This window comes from Podarcis cretensis (assembly GCF_951804945.1).
Source record: "Podarcis cretensis genome assembly, chromosome: 9".
NCBI classification, from domain to species: Eukaryota; Metazoa; Chordata; class Lepidosauria; order Squamata; family Lacertidae; genus Podarcis; species Podarcis cretensis.
This window is the reverse complement of record NC_137178.1, coordinates 81,588,326-81,608,286: the sequence shown is the minus strand read 5'-3', so window position 1 is coordinate 81,608,286 and position 19,961 is coordinate 81,588,326. Positions and strand designations below refer to the sequence as shown.

Here is a 19,961-nt window from a genome sequence, read left to right as displayed (position 1 = left end):
AACACGGCTACCTATCTGTAACTCCCCCACAACAAACACTCTGCGAGGTGAGTGGGGCTGAGAGACTTCAAAGAAGTGTAACTGGCCCAAGGTCACCCAGCAGCTGCATGTGGAGGAGCGGAGACGCGAACCCGGTTCCCCAGATTACGAGTCTACCGCTCTTAACCACTACACCACACTGGCTCTTCTTACTTCCCAGAAACAAGCTAATTCTAAGTCCGAAGAGAATGTTTTATTTAGAGGAAACCTGCTCCCCCTGCCTCCGTTTTGAGCCTTACGTCCTCCATTTCCATGCCGCATTCCTCAAGGAAGGACCTCAGGAGCTTTCCTGCAGCCTGAGAGATGGCTCTGTCTTCCACTGTCAGGTTGTCAATCGCCTTCAACACGACTTCGTTGATCTGGCTGGGCGTGAGGTGCTCCCCAAAAGCCTGGCACAAAGAAGAAAGAAGAGGGAGTTTTCTTCTGCTCCACACTCTGACCACGTTTCAGTAGTCCAAGGGTGCCTTCACAAACCAAGTGAAAGACATCTCCACTCTGCCTTGAGAGGGTTGAACTAAGTGACCCCCACGTCCCTTCCAACTCTACAATTTGGTGATTCTATTTATGTGTTTATTTAAGTAGCTGAAAGATTTTACAACAAACAAAACTAAAAGTCAGGTGACGCCTTGCTATTTTCGATCCACATCTTAAATTGGTTATGACATTGGAACATGAAGAGGTTCAATCTAAAATCAGACTAGAAAATTTAAAAAAAAAATTCCTTCAGGAACAGAGAGGGTGAATAATAGTGGCTATCCGTTATATAACCAATGCCAAACAGACTGGGTGGGAACCTGCCGGCTGTGTGTTTAGTTCTTAATATACAACAAAAACACCCACCACAAGGTTGGCATAGTCCATTGGCTTGGCAGTGCCTTGTGAAAGATGCATTGAATGAGTCAACTTTTCCTATTCTTTTTCCGCCCTGAGGAGCCCAAGGTGGCAATGCATGGTTCTCTCTCCTCCCCGTTTTAGTCTCATGAGGTAGGTTAGACTGAGAGACTGTGACTGACTCGTGAGTGGGGATCTGAACCCTAGGTCTCCCAGCACCTGGTAGAATTTCAATAAGTAGAATTCTGCATGCAGTTTAGGCTACCGGGCACTTGTCTTTGAGCAATTTATTCTAATACAATGCATTTCTGAATGTTATTTACACTAATAGCTCACACATGGATTTTTTACACACTGTTTGGCATTGCGAAATTCAAGGACATGTGAATTTCAAAGGCGGGTTGTGTTTCAGTTCTCCTGATGTTTCTGAAAGCCTTGATTTGATAGCTTTGGCTTCCAGTGTGAACTGCTCTGAATCTCTCCCTCATCCCTAGAAGGCGTGGGCTGCCTGAGGGCAGGCTGAAGTTGGTGGGGCAGGGCCCCATTGGCCCGAGTGAGCAAATCTTTGCTAACTGGGAGTGGCTGCGGTCTTAGCAATAAAGAGTACAAAAGGCCACCCCTACCTTGGCCACTTTTGCGATGTTGTAGTGGAAGAGGGAGGGCCCAGGGATGAAGAAGTCTTCTCGGACCCATCTAACCATGTTGCCTTTCTTATTTTTATTCCTCCTCTTCTCCAGTTCCTTACCTAAGCAGGGTCGGGTTTTGGAATATGCATGCAAAAGAACCCAGCATTAGTGCTCCCTGCTCAAAACCTCCAGTTTTCCCGCTGGGACCAACAAAAACAATTATTGGTTTCACCTCAAAAATTATAATTCAGAATTGGAAAAAAGGTTCAGAAGGGGGCAACCAAAAGGACTGGGGTGCTTGTGGAGCAAATGCTGGTTGCAGCATTTGGGGGGCGGTTCCGTTTAGAAAAACGGCGAGGAAGCGGAGACACAATGTATGGCTTGGAGAAAGTGGAGAGAGAAAGCTTTCTCTCTTGCCCTCATAACATGAGAACAACTGGACCTCCAATGAAACTGAAGTTTCAGGATGGTCCTTCTTCTTGCAATGCACAGCTAAACTCTGGAACTCCCTGCCACAGGAGGCACTGATGGCCACGGACCAAGATGGCTTTCAAAGAAGATGAGGCAAATTCATGGAAGAGAAGGCTACCCATGGCTATTAGCCAGGATGGCTATGCTCTGCCTCCATGGTCAGAGGCAGCAAAGTACAGGAGTAGAAAGAGCTTGAATTCTGCTTGCTGGATTCCCACAAGCATCTGATCAACCCCTGTGGGAACAGGATGCTGGACTGGGCTGGGCCACTGGTCAGGTCCAGAAGGCTTTTCTGATGAACATCAGCAGTGAATTCCTCCCCCAAGACTGCCCTCTCATCTCTGGCCAACGGGGTGTTGGCGTTAGGCCAGTGCTAGCACAATTCTGGCCCTCCTGAACTCCCTGATCAACCCCAGCAGCAGCCAGCATGGGCAACACTCAGGGATGATGGGAGTTGGAGCAGCCTCTGGAGGGCTACAGATCTCCCACCCTGCGGCTTACAAGAAACAAGCCATTTCCCAGCATCCCCCTCACCCATTTTGGCTATCATGATGTAATGGAGATGGTACAAGGCCTCCGCTGACTGCAGGCCAATCTCCTTCACGTTGTCTGCGAGGTGAAGGGACAAGAGCGCCACCAGCTGTCCAAGAAGGGGGAAATCCTGGGATACCTAAGAAGTGGAGAGAGAGAGATGCACAGTCAGCCCTCGTCCCACAGAGCCCAGCAAGAGAAAACCGTCTGGCATGCTTTCAGAAGAAGAAGAAGAAGAGTTTGGATTTGATTTATTTATTTTTTAATGGATTTTTATTAAGATTTTAAAGGTTAGAAAAAAAAGATAAACAAATATCAATTTAAACAAAAAAAATAAAAAACAGACAATTAAAAAAAACAAATCAAACCTTTACATAACTTTCTTTCCTTTACTTATTTCCTTGACTTCCTCACACCTCCCTTTTTTGTATTCTAGTTCAATTAGATATTTCAGCAAATCCTTTCCATCTTTGTTTTTATCCTAAAAAATTATCTTAATATACTATAATTTACATTCTCTTCTTTCACCAATTAACAATCCATTTTTACTTAGACCTTTATATCATTTCTGCTAAAACCACATAACTTCATTCCAACATCCTTCTAACATTCCTAAATTTTGTAATCCACATTGAGCAAAGATATGGGGCGGTAGTTCTTAAGCTGTGTCTTCTCAGACTCTGTTTTCGGTATAAGTGTAATATAAGCTTCCTTCCACGACTGGTGCCTTTTTCCCTTCCAGTATTTCATTGCAAACTTCCTTTAAAGGCTGTACTAGCCATTCTTTCAAGGATCTATAATATCTTGAAGTGAAACCATCCAGCCCTGGGGATTTGCCCAATTGCATGTTCTGAATGGCTCCTTCTACCTCCTGGTCTGTTATTTTATAATTCAACATTAGCTTATTTTCTTGAGAGATTTTTTGTAATCCATTTATTTTCAAAAATCGATCAATGTCCATTTCTTTCTGAGTCTCCTGTGTATATAGATGTTTAAAATACCTTTGAAAGCACTTCCTGATCTCCACTGGATTCTGTATATTCTTTCCCTCCACTTCCAAATTAGTAATAGTATTAAGTTTTTGTCTTTTTTCATTTGCCAAGCCAGCAGTTTCCCACATTTATTTGCCGATTCAAATGTCTTCTGTCTCATCTGTTTGATCTTCCATTCTATTTCCTGATTCATCAATTTCATTTTGCATAAAGTACTACTCTTTTCTTAACTTTGTCTGATGAAATAAATTCATGTCCCAATCTTTTATTGCTCAATATCTTCCTGTGTAGCCTTATCACATGTGTTTCTTGTAGACAAATCAAATCCAATTGTTCTTTTTTTAATAAATGAAAGACTCTTGCCTTTTTTCCGGGGAGTTGAGTCCATTCACATTCCAGCTTAATACTTGCAGTGCCATGATGTAGTTACTCTGCTTCTCCTCCAACAGCACTTAGTACTTTATCTATTTCTGTCAGTGGTGTTGATTTCCCTCTTTTTGGTGAACTTCTGTCTAAAACTCCTGGCTCTTTTCCAAGTTCTTTCTGCAGATCTTCTCCATGGTTTCCCAAAAACTTATCTTTTTCCTCCACTGATCTTATCTTTATCTTTCTTCCTTTAAAGCTAAAGAATAGGCCTTGGGGAAATTCCCACCTGAAGATGATTTTGTTCCTTCTCAACAGGGCAACCAAATCTCCAAAGTTGGACCTAAGATCCAAAAGATGTTGTCAGGGACCTGACATTGGAGCGTGAGGTGGAGGCTGGGCTCCAAAGCGATGCAGGAGAGGGGACCAGCAGGGGGGAAGGAATTCAACGTAACACCAGTAGAGAAGGGAGGGAGATGGAGGATTCAGAGAGAGGTCTCCAGGACCCTTCATCTGAGACCAGTGGAGAGAGCATGGGCACGCCTCTGCCCACTCCTTCCTTGCGCAGAAGAGTCCCACGCAGGGAGAGTAGGCAGAGACTTGGCGTCAAACAGCTCTTATGCTGGAAGAGGTTCAAGAAACGCCCACTGACGGATTCTGCAAGCGACTGAACGACCACGGAGTGAGGGCTTTCAGCCAAAAGCATGGTTAGCCAGGCAATCTAGCCAAAAGTGACGGCAACTTACGCACAAGTAACCCCTTATAACCATTACAGATGTTTCGGTATATCTTTAAAGATTTCCACTCTTGACTGCAGAATTGTCAAAGAATTCTGAAAGTGCAGACCCAAAATTTTATCTCTCTCTTCTTTAGATCGGAGAGTAATCAGACAGTCCCTTATTTTATTCTTGTTTCCTCCTCTTCCAAGTCTGAAGGCCCTCACAATTTTGAATTCTTCTTGTTTCAAATCCAACTTCCAGAACTCTGCAAATTCCTGTGTCAGAAATTCTATCAAACTGCCCTTCTCTAATTCAGGTACAGCTCTAATCGTTAAATTCGTCTGTTTTTCCTTAAGTTCAATCATAGAAAGTGTCAATTTATGGTCCTCAATTTGCCTCTGTAGATCTGGGACTTTCTCTGTTTCCAATTGTGTTATCTTAAATTCCACAGCAGCAGCTTTTTCCTTAGCTTCATCTGCAGTCTGTCGGATCAAAGTAGATTCCTGCAACAATTTCTGAATAGATTCTGTATTAGTGTTCACCTTTTGTCCCAAGCTATTTAAGCTTTCTGTATTTAAGTCAATTTTAGTGGTTGCTGCGTCTACCTTCACTTTTGCCTCGTCCACTGTCATCTTTGTCTCTTCAACCGTCTTATTTGTCTCTTCGACCCTCTTATTAAGTTGCTCCAAAGATTCATTAATCTTGGCCAGTGCAATCGCTAAAACATCTTCTGATGACATTCCACTAGGCTTAGATTGTGTTGGTACAGTCGCAGATGGGGTAGGGAGACCAACGGCTGATGGTCTTCACTGCCAAATCTTCCCAAACCTTGTTGTTTTGTCTGGGAATGACGAGTCTACTTTTTCTTTCCCATGTGCCATAACACTTAAACAATAGAAGAGCCAAGGTCAATCCCAGCTACACAGTTTCTCTTTGCAAGTGGAAAATTCCCCTAGTATCAATTTCAGAAACTTCCTCTAGGTGGAAACAGTTGCAATAGTCCAAAATGACACCTTTTAAACTCAAATAAAAAAAATAAACATTTCCAATTTTTTGTTACTTTCCAGTTACTTTCCCTCCTTTTTAAGAGCAGAAGAGGACAACTAACCACAATGTATCTCTCTTGCTGAGCTAGCTGTCAGCAAGTCGTCTATTCACAGTTAATACGCAGTTCAAAGCACAACAGTCTTTGTCTATTGGCAGCCCGTTCCCAAGTTTTGAGCAGTGGATTTTAACTTCTTTCCCTCTCTCTTGCAGGTATATATAGTCCAAAACTCCCCCCTCCTTCCCCTGCTTCCTGGGGGGGTTGATACTTTTTGTGTTAGGAAATTAATCCTTTCCAGTCGGATTTCCAAAACTTTAGCTTGTAGTCTCTTTGCTTTGATCTATTTACAAAAGCGGAAGGCGGACTTCCTGTTTAAACCTCCCCGCATCGGTGCCAAATTAAGTCTTTTTCGTCCTTTTATACTTCCAATTTTTCCTATTCACGGGTAGTTGCTTTTGAGGTCGAATTGTCACAGGAAGAAGTCAGCGCTCTCCGGTAACGGCTGTGCGGCTTCGCTCCAAGGAAAAAGCAGTTGATTCACAGCACCGCGCCGCTCACCCCGCTTCGCTCCGGAACCGTAATCGGTATTCCCCGCGAATTGGGGGGCCCCAAAAGGTGCCCGCCAAATCCCACACTTACAGGCTTCTCCCGCCTGTGATTTTTGAAGGGTCTCCACTTCGCCGTAGCAGTACAGACCCGATTTCCTCGAGGCAGATCCCTCCTAGTCAGAAGGATTCCACCATTACCGATGGCGCTAACCCGAAAGTCCCCAAGAGTTTGAATTTGATATCCCGCCTTTCTCTCCCTTTAAGGAGTCTCAAAGCGGCTAACATTCTCCTTTCCCTTCCTCCCCCACAACAAACACTCTGTGAGGTGAGTGGGGCTGAGAGACTTCAAAGAAGTGTGACTGGCCCAAGGTCACCCAGCAGCTGCATGTGGAGGAGCGGAGACGTGAACCCGGTTCCCCAGATTAGGAGACTACCACTCTTAACCACTACACCACACTGGCTCTCAGTCGGCAAAGGTGGCAGAGGGGCACAGGGCAAGAGAGCTGTGCTTAGGTGGCCCTCCCTAGGCTTGCCCCAGGGCTTTTTCCCCAGCCAGAACTCACTGGAACTCAGTTCTGGCTGTTGAATGGTTGAATGTTGAATGGTTGAATGTTGAATGGCTGTGTCAGCATTTGGGTGTAGTATATAAGGAGCAGCACCTAGCTCTCCCATTACCCTGGGGGATTGGTTGGTGGTTGGGTCTGGTTTGTTGTTGATGTATTTAGTGTTTTTGTTTTTGTTATTAAAACCTTGTTTAAGTTATTTTTGAGTCCCTTTTTAATGCATGGTCTCCCCAGCAAGCTCTCTGCAGTGCTACTATACTGCAAATAGCTAACATCTTTGGTTATGGGCCCAGCTGCTGAGTGGATGACTGCATATTTTTGGACTCTGAGAAAGCTTTGAAAACTCCTTCTCCTGCTAGTGTAGTTTCTGTGGGTCTGGAAGTGTTCCAGAATGGTTGACCGGGTTCCAGAAGCTGAGAAGGCTCTGGTGTTCCCACAGCTAACAGATGAGAACTATAGTTTATAGTCTTTTCGGGGTGGAGGCGCTTTTGACCTCTAGAGAAGTATGGACCTATGTAACTGATGACCCTCCTGACCCTGTAACTAATGCTTGGTCAAAAGGAGATGCAAAAGCCAGGGCAATAATTAATTTGGCAGTCAGCGACCAGCAAGTAGTCTATATAAGAAATAAGAAAACTGCCAAAGAAATGTGGGACAGTCTTGCAGCAGTGCATATTAGAAAAGAGTCAGTGTCTGCATTGACGTTTTTCAAGCAGCTGTACCAGACCAAGTTGCAGCCTGGTAGTGATTTGGCAGCACACTTGAGACGTCTGGAGGCAATACACTGCGAATTAATTCGAAGGGACATGGAGATACCTTATATTCAGTATGTTTTTATCATTCTTTCTTCCCTTAATGAGGACTTTGATGGTGTAGCTAGCCAAATATCTGCCGTTCCACCAGCACAATTAACCGTGGAAGGGGTAACGGCATGATTAGCGGACTTCCGGGTTAGCGCCATCGGCAATGGCAGCATTCCTCTGACTGAGAGGAACCCGCTCCGTGGAATTCGGGTCGTACCGCCACGGCGAAGGCGGAGACCCTTTAGAAATCCCAGGAGGATGAAGCCTGGGAACGTGGGATTCGGTTGACACCAGGAGCGCCCCCCTACCCACAGGGAAACCCCTTTTCGGGGGTTCTGAAGTGACGTGGGGTGAGCGGCGCGGTGTTTTGAATCGACTGCTATTTTTATGGAGTGAAGCCGCGTAGCCGTTGCCAGAGAGCGCTGACTTTTTCTTGTGGACAAATGGATTTTAAACAACAACCCGTGAGTAGAACGGAAATTGGAATTCTAAAGTATTTAAAGTTTTTTTAAAAAAAAAAATTGGTACCAATCAGGGAAGGTCCAAACAGGAAGTCCGCCTCCCCTTTCTGTAAATAATCTGAAGCAAAGAACCAGTTAACTAAGGTCGTGGAGAGTTTTGTGTAAAGGACCTAAATTCCGTTGATTGAAACTATCATCAATATCTTTTTTGGAAGCAGGGGAACCTGCAGGAGAAGGTTAAAATCCGTGAAATTGAAGTGCCACATCCCCAGACCCGGGAGTGGTCTGTGTGAGCCCGTTGACAGTGATTTGACAGCTGTCAAGTTAGCTGTTAGGATACAAAAGAAGGACTTTGTTTCTACTGCCTGTTTTTGTTACAACTTTATGTTTAAAAGGAAGAAAGGAACTGTTATAATTCAATGTATGGGACCTTTGGGTGTGTGCTGGAAGGAGTGAAAAAGAATTTGAATCCCTCTAGAGGGAGCTTTGGGTTATTGTCGTAAGGATGCAGCTAAAGATAAAAGCCTTGAGAAACTAGTTTTTGACCTTGGACTATTTAAGTATGGCTGTTAGGAAGGAAATCGAGTGTGAACTGAACAGGACATTTTATCTCTTGGGAAAGCTGCAAGACCAGATAAATGTTATGGCTACTAACATGGTAATCTTGGAAACAAAAGTAGGTTTTGGCAAAGAAGTGGACAAGAACCAAGCACAGGAACCTCTTTCAACTGAACAAATTGAAAAATTTGAAAAGGAGAATCTTGTTATGAGCAAAGTGAGGAAAGGGGGAGCCGTAACCCTACAGAGGCAAATAGTGGATTACTACTTGAGGCCCTACATGATGACAGCTAGGAGAAGTAACTATTTGGAGATGGAAGCCTGGTTTGGCCTGGAAGATGAAAGATGGAGAGATCACCCTATGTGGAGATCAAATGACCTTTGGAATATAAATCCGAGCCAGGTGGAGATTGGAAGATTGGAGCTTTGGGGGCCTTTGGATTTGAAAAGAGTGTGAAACAAGATTTGGAATACTTTATAGGCCCTACTTTTAACTATGGAAGTTTGGCAGGAAGTAATATGATGACTGTTGGATTGGGGCTTCCCCAAGATCTGATTTTCAACATTAAAGACTATCAAAAAGACTGGCAGAGGGGACAGGAGAGAGACTTAAGAGCCTTGGATTTAAGATCTCCGGGCTGATGGTTTTCCGAGATTAATGGAACTATTGAAGGGCCGAAACTGGGGAGGGGATTTGGTGAAAGAAAATTGGGAATCTAAAGTATATATAATATAAATTTGTTTTTTTTTAATGAGAGATGGGAAAATCGCGGAATTGAATTTTTTCTTTGACCTTAGGGGAAATGTCTTAAGAATAAGTACAGATATATAAGTTTTAATGGGAAATAAGATTAAACAAAGTTAAAGTGGATGATAACTTGGTGAAGGAAAGAATGGAAAATTACAGTATATTAAGATAAGATATGAGGATAAAATTAAGATCAAGGATGTGTTGAAATATTTATATGAATTAAAATATAAAGAGGGGAAGTATAGTATGTTAAGATAAACTATTAGGATAAAAACAAGGTTGGAAGGATTTGCTAGAATATCTAACAGAATTAGAATACAAAAATGGGAGGCATGAGGAAGTCAAGGAAATAAGTGATTGCAACTAAGCGAGTTAAAGGTTTGATTTGCTTTTTTCCTTTTTTTTCTTTTTACCTTTGTTTTTTATCTTTCTTTTTTCTGTATTTTGATATATGTATTTTTTTTTTTTCTTATTTTCTTTTTTGACTGTATTTTTTCTTATTTTTTTGTAACCTTTAAAATCTTAATAAAAATTTATTAAAAAATAACAACGGCATGATTAATGGGCGAGTTGGATAGAAGGGAGGCTTGTGCCATAAGCACTCCTATTTCCAGAAACAATGAGGAACGCCATATGCAAACTTGGGTTGATACGACTGCATTTAAAGCTGCAAAGCGTTGTTGGTTCTGCAATAAGCAGGGACATTTTGCAAAGGACTGCAGATCCAAAAGAAAGCAAAGTACTCCCAAGTCTGTTTCTGTTCGTCAGTCACAGTCATCAGCCCAGCAGCCGACATTGTACCGTAAAGACAGAAACGAGCCGCGAGCTTTTCATGCTCGGACTACAGATCGTAAAAGAATTAAAGGTGCCAAGTGGAAGTCTTTTATTGTGGACTCAGGAGCATCTCAGCACATTTGCAACAATCGAAGCTTGTTTATTTCTTTCGAAGAGGATATTGGTAATGTACATTTAGCCAATTCACAAGTCTTGCAGTCGCTTGGCAGGGGTACTATTAAACTTGACTCTTTAAACATTACGATAGTGAACTGCATTTACTGCCCGTCAGTGGACAATTTATTGTCAGTAAGAAGTTTTGCTCATCAAGGCATAACTGTGCGTTTCTTAAAGTCAATGTGTGAGTTTTTCAATGGGAACAAACGTCTATTGTATGCCCGGGACTCTGATTATATAGACTGTATTTTCACACCTACTCCCAATCGCCTATAAATTGCAGAGCAGCACAGTCAAGCCAGGGGTTGAGGAGTGTAAGGCCACATTCCGGGTGTGTCCATGAAGCACACAGAATTCTGGGACACCTGAATTTTGCTGATGTAATTAAGACAAAGAATATTGTTAATGGCCTAAACTTAAAACCATGTAAATTCTTTATGCAATGTCTATCCTGTTGCAAGAATAAGATTAAGGTTGCACGCAAGGGTAGGTGCTCAGATAGGAAAATAACTGAGCCATTTGAGCATGTACATTGTGATTTAGTTGGGCCACTCCCACCATCATTAGGAGGTTCTAAGTACTGGCTTACCCTGATAGACCAGTATAGTAGATATTGTTGGACTTATGCAATAGCTGAGAAGTCCCAAGCATTTGAGAAGTACAGAGCTTTTTGCAACTGGGTAAAAATGCATTTTAACAAACCAATTAAGTATCTGTTTTCTGACCGGGGCGGGGAATTTTTTTCTGAGGCACAGGGGCCTACTCACGAGTTATTTTGCCCCCGAAGTCCCTGGCAAAATGGGCTTGTTGAAGTTGTGCAGCATGACCTGCAGGCAGGGGTTAAAACTTATCTGTACGATACTAATCTGCCCAAAGTCTTTTGGGCTGAAGTGCTCAATGCCTTTTGTTACGTTAGAAATCACAGTTATCATTCTGGTTTAGATGTCACCCCCTATGAGAAGCTGTTTAAAAAACGCCCTAATCTGAAATACCTACGCATTTGGGATTCAGATGTAATTATGCATTATCCCGCTAAGCAGAAATTGGGTGAGTGTAGTGTTCTGAGAAAATTAATGGGCTACCAGAAGGGGGCGTACAGAATTTACATACCAGCAACTGGCAAATTTCATATTACCAGAAGCATGATACAAACTGTAAATTGGAATGGCGTTGCTGTTTTCCAAGATACTAACGGTATAAATGATACTGAGGAAGAAGAGGAAGAAGCAGCAGCAGCAGCAGGAAATGGTCTTCTGAATTAATGGAACAAGACAAAAAGCCTGTTGAATCTGATAATTTGTTTGATGATTTAAAGTCACAGGCATCCGAGGGGAGGTTAGATTCTCTTGAGTTTTCTGACCGTGATCTTAGCCTACAGGCACCTCTTCAGTCTGACAATGATGATTTACAACCTGAAACTAGTAGTTTACTTAGTCCCATTAAGTCTGAGGAGTCTGACTCTCCTTCCGGACTGAGACGTTCAGACAGAAAGAGACAGAAGCCACAATGTTTTGCAGATGAACTTTTAAATACTGTGTATGCCAATAAGGCGGTTTTTGAGCCAAAAAGCTACAATGATGTTCAGAATTTACCTAAGCACCAAGTAAATTGGTATAAAGCTATCAACTCTGAGATAGCTTCTTTAAAAGAGCATAACACCTGGTCTCTTGTACCACAAACCCCAGATATGAGACTTATTGATTCAAAATGGGTTTAAGAAAATGCAAATGGGAAGGAAACGCCTATGGTATGTGGTTTCACCTTTACAGGTGAAGATAAGCCATTTCCTAACAAAACTTTGTATCGTTCTGCTATAGGCAAGCTAAATTTCATTCAAAGAATCTCAAGACCAGATATAACTTATGCTTTTCACTTTCTGGCAAAATTTGTGGAAAAGCCCACTACGCAATGTTTCTCTGCTCTTAAGAGAGTGGTAATGTACCTTAAACATACCAAACATTATAGGTTGCAGTTTACATCATGTATTGACAAAGGTTTTGAAATTTTCTGCGATGCATCTCATGCAGTGGAACAAAATAATTGCAGGGGTGTGTCTGGTATGGTGTTTTGTTATAAAGGTTGTCCATTTGAATGGAAGTCCCAGACACAAACCATTATTTGTCTCTCCACAACAGAGAGTGAATTATGTGCATGCGTTCAGGCCACTCGTGATGTGGAATGGTATCTGCAAGTATTTGCAGACCTACAGATGAAAGTAACACTACTAGTAAGAGTTTACCTTGATTCCCAGAGCGGACTCGCTATCCTGTTTTCAGAGACCAATATGCAGCGCACTAGAGTCTTAAGGTTACGTTTACAGTTACAGATGAAATGATTGTATTTCAATATGTTCCAGGTGACAATCAAATTGCAGACATTTTTACTAAAGCACTTCCAAAGGTTACACATGAAAGACATATACAAAATATGCTTTATGTTTTTGTTCCACAATGATGAACCGCAGGGGAAATGTTCAATGGTTTCTTTAAATGTAAAGGTTCATCATTGTTCCACCAGTTGTGTATGTCTTTAAGGGGCCAGAGCAAAATAACGAGACCCAGCTTTACAGCTGTGAAACATAGCAGGTGCTGAGTTGTATTGATTAAACTGTGTCAGCATTTGGGTATAGTATATAAGGAGCAGCACCTAGCTTTCCCATTACCCTGGGGGATGGGTTGGTGGTTGGGTCTGGTTTGTTGTTGGTGTATTTAGTGTATAAGGAGTTTTTGTTTTTGTTATTAAAATCTTGTTTAAGTTATTTTTGAGTCCCTTTTTATGCATTGTCTCCCCAGCAAGCTCTCTGCAGTGCTACTATACTGCAAAAAGCTAACACTGGCACCTCTCAGGTGGGCACTATTGCCATTATAAGAGAACAAGGGTGGTGAGTTCATGGTGAGTCCTGGCACCTCTTTTTCTAGAAAAATAGCACTGGCTGGCACCTTCCCCTGGAATGGCCATGCCATACAGCTTTCATCTAGTTCACACCTGAACTTTCCAATGCAATACGATTTGAAATTGCAGCGTTAAGCCTTGGTCACTCACATCAAAGTCCAAATGCTCGGAGACATATTTCAGGAGTACGTTGGTGGTCTTGACTGCTCTTTGCCTCTCACTGATTTTTGTGGAGTCAATCCAGCCATTTGTGTGCTGTGGGAGAGAAATCATCGTCATCACATGGAAGGACAACCCTTAATCCAGGTTTGCAAATTCACAAAGCTTCATAGAGGGGACAAATTGCAAAAGGGGGTTGTTTTGTAAAGGAGAAAGTTTGCTGCAATTTGTTTATTATTATTAATAATAATAATAATAATAATAATAATAATAATACCCCACCTTTTTCCCAGACAGGGACTCGAGGCAGCTTAGTAGAATTAGATATTAATTGGCTCTTGGGTTGCTTTTGTTTTATTATGCATTTTCTGTTCTGATTTTGTATTTTTATGTTGTGAACCGCCCTGCGACCTGTCATTGGTGTGTTTGTGTGTGTGATAATTACAACAATACAACATACACCTCACCACAGCCATAGCAATGGAATGCAGGAAGCATCCTTAGACCAAGCCCAGCCATTGATCCACAGGTAATGAGGGCTGGCAGTTGGCCCTTTGGCCTTTCAGACAGAGAGCCTTTTCCCAGCCCCACTGGAGATGCTGAGGACTGAACCTGGGACCTTGGGCATGCAAGACAGATGCTCTGCCCCGAGCCACGGCCCTTCCCCATATGCCATCAGCAGAGGACATATCTTGTGTGCCTTGCACAAGCATTGCTAGCAGAACAGAGGCCCACTTGACCATCAGCACCCACAACCAGCGAGTTGACCACAGATGCCCCCCGTGCAATCATTTCAAGAGGGTCTGTCCTCCGGCATGGGAGCTGCTGCTCCCCCCTGCTCTGACACCTTGGGGACTCCCTTACCACTAATATCTTCTGCAGCGTCTCCAGAGAGGGGGCCTCCGACAGCAAGCTGGTGAGCATGTTGAGCCAGATGTAGATCGTCTCTTGATAACAGTCCTGGAAGGAGAGAAGCAAAAGCAGTTAGAAGCTGAAGACCCCCATGAAAATCCCATATGCTCTGGAGCCTTCTAGTCCAAATTCGTAACAAAGCTTATGCAGGGGTTCAAGCAAGGCACACAAAGAGTCATAAACATCAAACGTTTCTTGATGTATGTAAGGTTACAGGTCATGCGATATAAAGATACAGGACTCCACACTGGGCTCAACTTCCTTGGGGTGTTCCAAGGCAGAGGGCCTTCTTGGTGGTGGGGCCCACCCCGTGGAACACCCTCCTATCAGATGTCAGAGAGATACATCATTATACTTCCATCTGAAGACATCGGAAGGCAGCCCTGCATAGGGAAGTTTTAAATATTTGATGTCTGGCTGTGTTTTAATTTGTTGGAAGCCGCCCAGAGTGGCTAGAGTAACCCAGTCAGATGGGCAGCATATAAACAAACAAGCAAACAAATAAAATTAAATGTAGCGTAGGAGGGAGGCATGAGAGTCACAAAATGCAGGCATGCAGGAATCATTCGTGGATGCATTCTAGCCAAAGGTGAAATGCAATAAATATGGAAACAGGATTAAAATCAAAAATATACACCCCAAGTCTCTGGCTGTTACATCATTGTGATGGGTCAAGTGTCTCGGGCAGCATTCTTTGCAGCTTACACAGCTCAGACTCTTTGCCCTCAAATCCTTTAACCTGGCAACCCCATTTTCCTCCAGAAGCAGAAGGTCCAGTCACCTGGCTCTGTGTTGCCGGCACGGAGCTCCCGGCTTTGACCTTCGTAACCTGCAATGATGGCAATTGGAAGACCTTCCTGATGGTTTTTTGTAGCAGCTGAGACCGGAGCAGGGGGTCCATGCATGGTCTCAAGGCACTGAAAAGAGAAAGAAGGGGAGAGGAAAGGATCAGCACCCACCAGTCCATAAACCTGGTGAAGAAATATGTACTGTGTCTGGCCGTACTTACGTCATGCGAATGATCGTTTCCATTGCGGGATGTAAGATGGTGAGTGATGCTATTGGCTCCTCTTTGATGACCTCCTGTGGTGGGGAAGCACACAGCATGTCAGGGAACTGGAGGCGCCATCCCTGCGACCACACCAAGCCCTGAGTTGTGCTCTCTATCCAGCCCACTTGACAACTTCTTTGCAATTGGCGTGGGTCCTCCTAGGGGAGGAGAGTGGGCTTCCTGGATTTGGGAATAAGATCCCTTTTTCTCCTGGGCAGAGCTCTACCACATAAGAACAGCATAAGATCAGCCTTCTGGACCAGGCCAAGGGCCCATCTAGTCCAGCATCCTCACAGCATTCTCACAGTGGCCAACCAGACGTCTGTGAGAAACCAGGGAGCAGACCATGAGCCCAAGAGCCCTCTCCCTGCCTGTGACTTCCAGCAACTATATTCAGAAACATTGCTTCCTTCCTCTGTGGAGGTAGAACATAGCAATCATGGCTGGGAGCCATCGACAGCCCTCTCCTCCTGGGAGAACCTAGCCTCTTTTACTTAGGCACTGGTGACATCCTGCTGAGGTTGCCACAATGTAGGGCTGCCTTTCAAGTGGGTTTGGAAACTTGAGTTGGAGCAGAACGTGACCACCCAGAAATGGTTTGGGGCCAGATGATCAGAACATGCAACCCAGAGCTAGACCTACATAGCTATTTTTAAGAAAAAACGCTCTGAAAAGAAACCCCAGGAGATTCCCCCCCTTTTTTTCTTTTTCTTTTTACTCACTGTGATGCAGAAGGTGAGCTCGTCTTTGTGGGGGAAGGTGACATATCCCACATTCGATTGCACAAGCGCCTTGGTTGTTAGAGTTGCTGCCTTCATAAAGCTCTCCTTCAAAGCCTCATTCTGAAAGGAGAAGGGATTTATAAAATTGAGTTTGAATCAAAATCACAAGGAAACATAAAGCCACACTGACCCTAATCCTAATTCTAATCCTTACCCTAACACTAACCCAATCCAAAAACAAAAAAATTCCTTCCAGTAGCACCTTAAAGACCAACTAAGTTAGTTCTAGGTATGAGCTTTCGTGTGCATGCACACTTCTTCAGATACCAATCCAAAAATTAACCCTAACCCAGAAGTGGTCTTGTTAGATAGTTAAATTCATGTTAAATTGCTGTTTTAGGGTTTCTTTAAAAAAAGTCTGGAACAGATTAATCCATTTTGCATTACTTTCTATGGGAAAGCATGCCTTGGTTTGGAACGCTTTGGTTTCAGAATGGATTAAGTTTGAGAACCAAGGTACCACTGTAATGCCCCATCTGGTCCTAAGTGTGGAGCCAGTATACACCCCAGTCTACAACCCTTCGGTGGATGAAGCCAAAAACCCTGCCCTAGGGCACAGTCTGAAGGCATGTGGTGCAAGGACCTTGATGGAGCTCAGGAGGTCTGCTCAGTGCCTGGATGGTGACCACGGGGGAAATGGTTGCACACCTCCTGGAGACGTATGACAGGAGAAAGGCAGAATATACCATATTTTTTTGAGTATAAGACACCCCCTATTTGGGGGGACTCCAAATTAAGAAAACGGGGGAAGGATTGCCCAGAGTTGCTGAGCTTTTCGGGGGTAGGATTACCCACAGTTGTTCAGCTATTTGGGGGAGGGGATTCCAAAAATTGCTCACCCGCTGAACCTATGCTGCCACTCACACATGTCGCAAAACCCACCTATTGTCTGTCCCTCGCCGGCAGAAACCGCCAATCGCATTCCCAATTTCCGCAGCGACAGCCAATCAACACCACCCCTTGCCGCAGCCACCAATAACGCACACAATAGCTGTTGACTATCTCCGGCTTGCAGCGGTAACCAAACCCACGTCCCTCCTATGCACTCTCTGTGTATAAGATGACCCTCATTTTTAAACATCATTTTTTAATAATAATAATAAAAAAAAACCTCGTCTTATACACGGAAAAGTATGGTATAGCTGAGAGAACAAACAACAGGAGTCCGTGTGATAATCAGAGCCATACCTTCCTGCTGTTCTGGAATTGGAAGAGGAGCTCCTCTGTGATGAGGTCTATAAAAAGGGGGAGGTCATCCTGCCGTGCCCCGGATGCCATTTGACCACAGCAAAGGATGACGGTGATACTGGCATTCGTCTCACTAGTATTCTGGAGGGAAAGGATGGGGAAAGTGAGTTTGGGAACCTTAAGTGCAATTGGAGACAAATCACCATTTAGTTGGGACCTTTTAGCAGCTGGGAAAATATTAGTAGTCAGTAAGTTGTTGTGCGAAAGGTGGAGGGCACAAGGAGAAGGGGACAACAGAGGACGAGATGGCTGGACAGCGTTCTTGAAGCTACCAGCATGAGTTTGACCAAGCTGCGGGAGGCAGTGGAAGACAGGAGTGCCTGGCGTGCTCTGGTCCAGGGGGTCACGAAGAGTCGGACACGACTAAGCGACTAAGCAACAACAACAAGTTGTTGTGCAGACTTACAAATTTTGTATTTTTTTTCCTCCAGGAAACTCAAACTGCTGGCAAGCCAGGCCTCCCCCACCCTATATATGTGCATCGGGTTCTTCCTGCCTAAATGTAGAGCCTGACATTTGACCCTATTGAATTTCATTGTGTTAGTTTGGGCCCAGTTCTCCAATCTGTTAAGGTTATCTTGAATCCCGATTCTGTCTTCTGTGGCATTGGCTACCCTTCCCAGTTTGGTGTCATCTGCAAATTTGATGAGCATCCCCTCAATTCCTTCATCCAAGTCTTTTATTTTAAAAAAACGTGGAACAACAACGGGCCAGGACAGAACCCTGTGACACCCCACTGGTCACTTTCCCCCCAGGATGATGAGGAACCATGAAGGTGTTCTCTTTGGGTTCGGTCAGTCAACCAGGGAGAAAGTGCAGGACAGTGTAGGGTAGACTGACCACTGGTGCTCTTTTCCATGGGAGCTGCTTTTTAAAAATTAAAATGAACCAGGTGGATCTGCTCATCTTCTCCATAGTGAGGGTTGGGAAATTTCCTTGGTCATTTACCAACTCACAGCAAAAATCCAGAGGTACCACACTCCTGGGTTTCATTTCTCTTGGATGGCAGAGCACAAGAGAGTTCAGGGCTGCGTTCAGATGTAACAATAAACCAGAGGGCATCAACATAGGTTGGCCTCTAGCTCCCATCAGCCTCAGCCAGCATGGCCAGAGGTCAGGAGGGATGGGAGTGGCAGTCTGTAGCATCTGAAGGGCACCATTTTGGTTACCTCTGTGATAAACTATGGTTTATTATTGTGTGAATGAGCCTTGGACTCATCGGCTCCTGCTCCCTTCTCCTCTAGCACAGTTGCAAAACGGAGACCGGAAGCTTGAGGGAAGTTAACTGAAAGTGGAAGGAAAAGGATCTGATCTCCTTCCAGCTGGGTTGGAGAATTGGAGAGTCGGGGGCACATGACCCCAAGGCCCCCTCAGGTTATGGAACTGTTAGATCTGCACGCAGTTACTATGCCTTGTGAGATAAGATGGCGCCCAGTACACTTCTGCTGCGCCGATGGACGTCTGTGCCGATAGAAAACTTGAGCTCCCTTAGCTCTCTTAGCAAAGTCCTTAGCAGAGTTTTGCAGTGGCAGAAACTGTTGCCTTGTGTGTGGATAATAAATCAGACTGAATGCAGGCTTCTTGCTAAACTCCAACAGTCTTTTAATGAGTAGAAAAACATCATAAATCAGCCCGGCGAAAGAGCAGACATCCTTTCGCCTCTCAGCCAAAAACGAAAGAAACTCACACACAAAGAAAGATTCCCGTATGTGAACATAACCACGCCTCAGAATGTGAGACGTCACACAGAACTGTTTAACCCTGTAAGTTCTGATTCACCTCACATGCCTTTGTAATAATTCGCTTAATTGACAAATATATGGAGGTGAACACAGAGAGCGACACTCAACTATGCTTTGCTTCAAGTAGACCTGTCGAAATGAATGGGCCTAACTTAGTCATCTTCATTAAATTCAGTGGGTCTACTCTAGAACATAGTTGAATGGGGCCAGCAGGCACTCCCGTAAGGCAGAAGAACTCTTGCACGAGAGCAAATTTGGCAGGGGATGCAGCTGAAACCTCTCCCCTCTTTCTCTCTGCCTCTCCCAGCCTGCCGCCTGCCTTCTCTCTTGGGTTCTGCTCCCTCCCCTCAGTTGGAGAGGTGTCCCCTCTTCCAAACTCTAAGAGGTTCTTCATTCAAAGCTTTCTGACAGCAGAACACTCTCCCTTGGGAGGTTGTGGACTCTCCTTCGTTGGAGGTTGGATGGCCATCTCTCAGGGATGCTTAAGATTCCTGCATCGGAGGGGGTTGGACTAGATGACCCTTGGGGGTCCCCATTAGCTTCCACTATTGAAGAAATGCCAACCAACCATCTGACAACCAACCTAAAAACAGGGGTCAGTGTACTTTGGGGGGTGACCAATGGTTTCTAACGAATCTGTTTGACTGATCAGATCAGATCTAGGATCTGGAGCCACAGAGACAGGACTGCTGGAGCCCACTTCAGAAGGATGACTGAGACATACTGTCAGGGGTTCAGGAGCAGAGGCACAGGGAAGAGAGGAGATGGAGAGCGAAGGGGAAGAATCCGAGGGGAGCGTAGGAGAAGAGGACAGTGGACCGAGGGATTCCATGAGCCTCTCCAGCGAATCGGAAGATTCACAGAAGGGGGCGCCAGTGGCCAGGGGTAGGGGGTTCCCAAGGGGAACGCCCCAGGAGCAAGGG

At 44.3% G+C, this 19,961-nt stretch overlaps 1 protein-coding gene across 1 annotated transcript; it reads right to left on the bottom strand.

The window, feature by feature from the left end:
* Nucleotides 1-236: 236 nt before the first annotated feature.
* LOC307223784 (maestro heat-like repeat-containing protein family member 7) lies at nt 237-15,135 on the bottom strand (the record flags this gene model as incomplete). The annotated part of the gene is made up of 6 exons (XM_079990089.1): nt 14,997-15,135; nt 14,168-14,263; nt 13,295-13,399; nt 2,502-2,637; nt 1,494-1,549; nt 237-428 (listed from the first exon to the last, which is right to left on the bottom strand). Exons 1-6 carry the CDS (start codon nt 15,114-15,116, stop codon nt 237-239), a joined length of 705 nt encoding a protein of 234 aa, XP_079846215.1. The 5' UTR covers nt 15,117-15,135.
* Nucleotides 15,136-19,961: the final 4,826 nt, after the last annotated feature.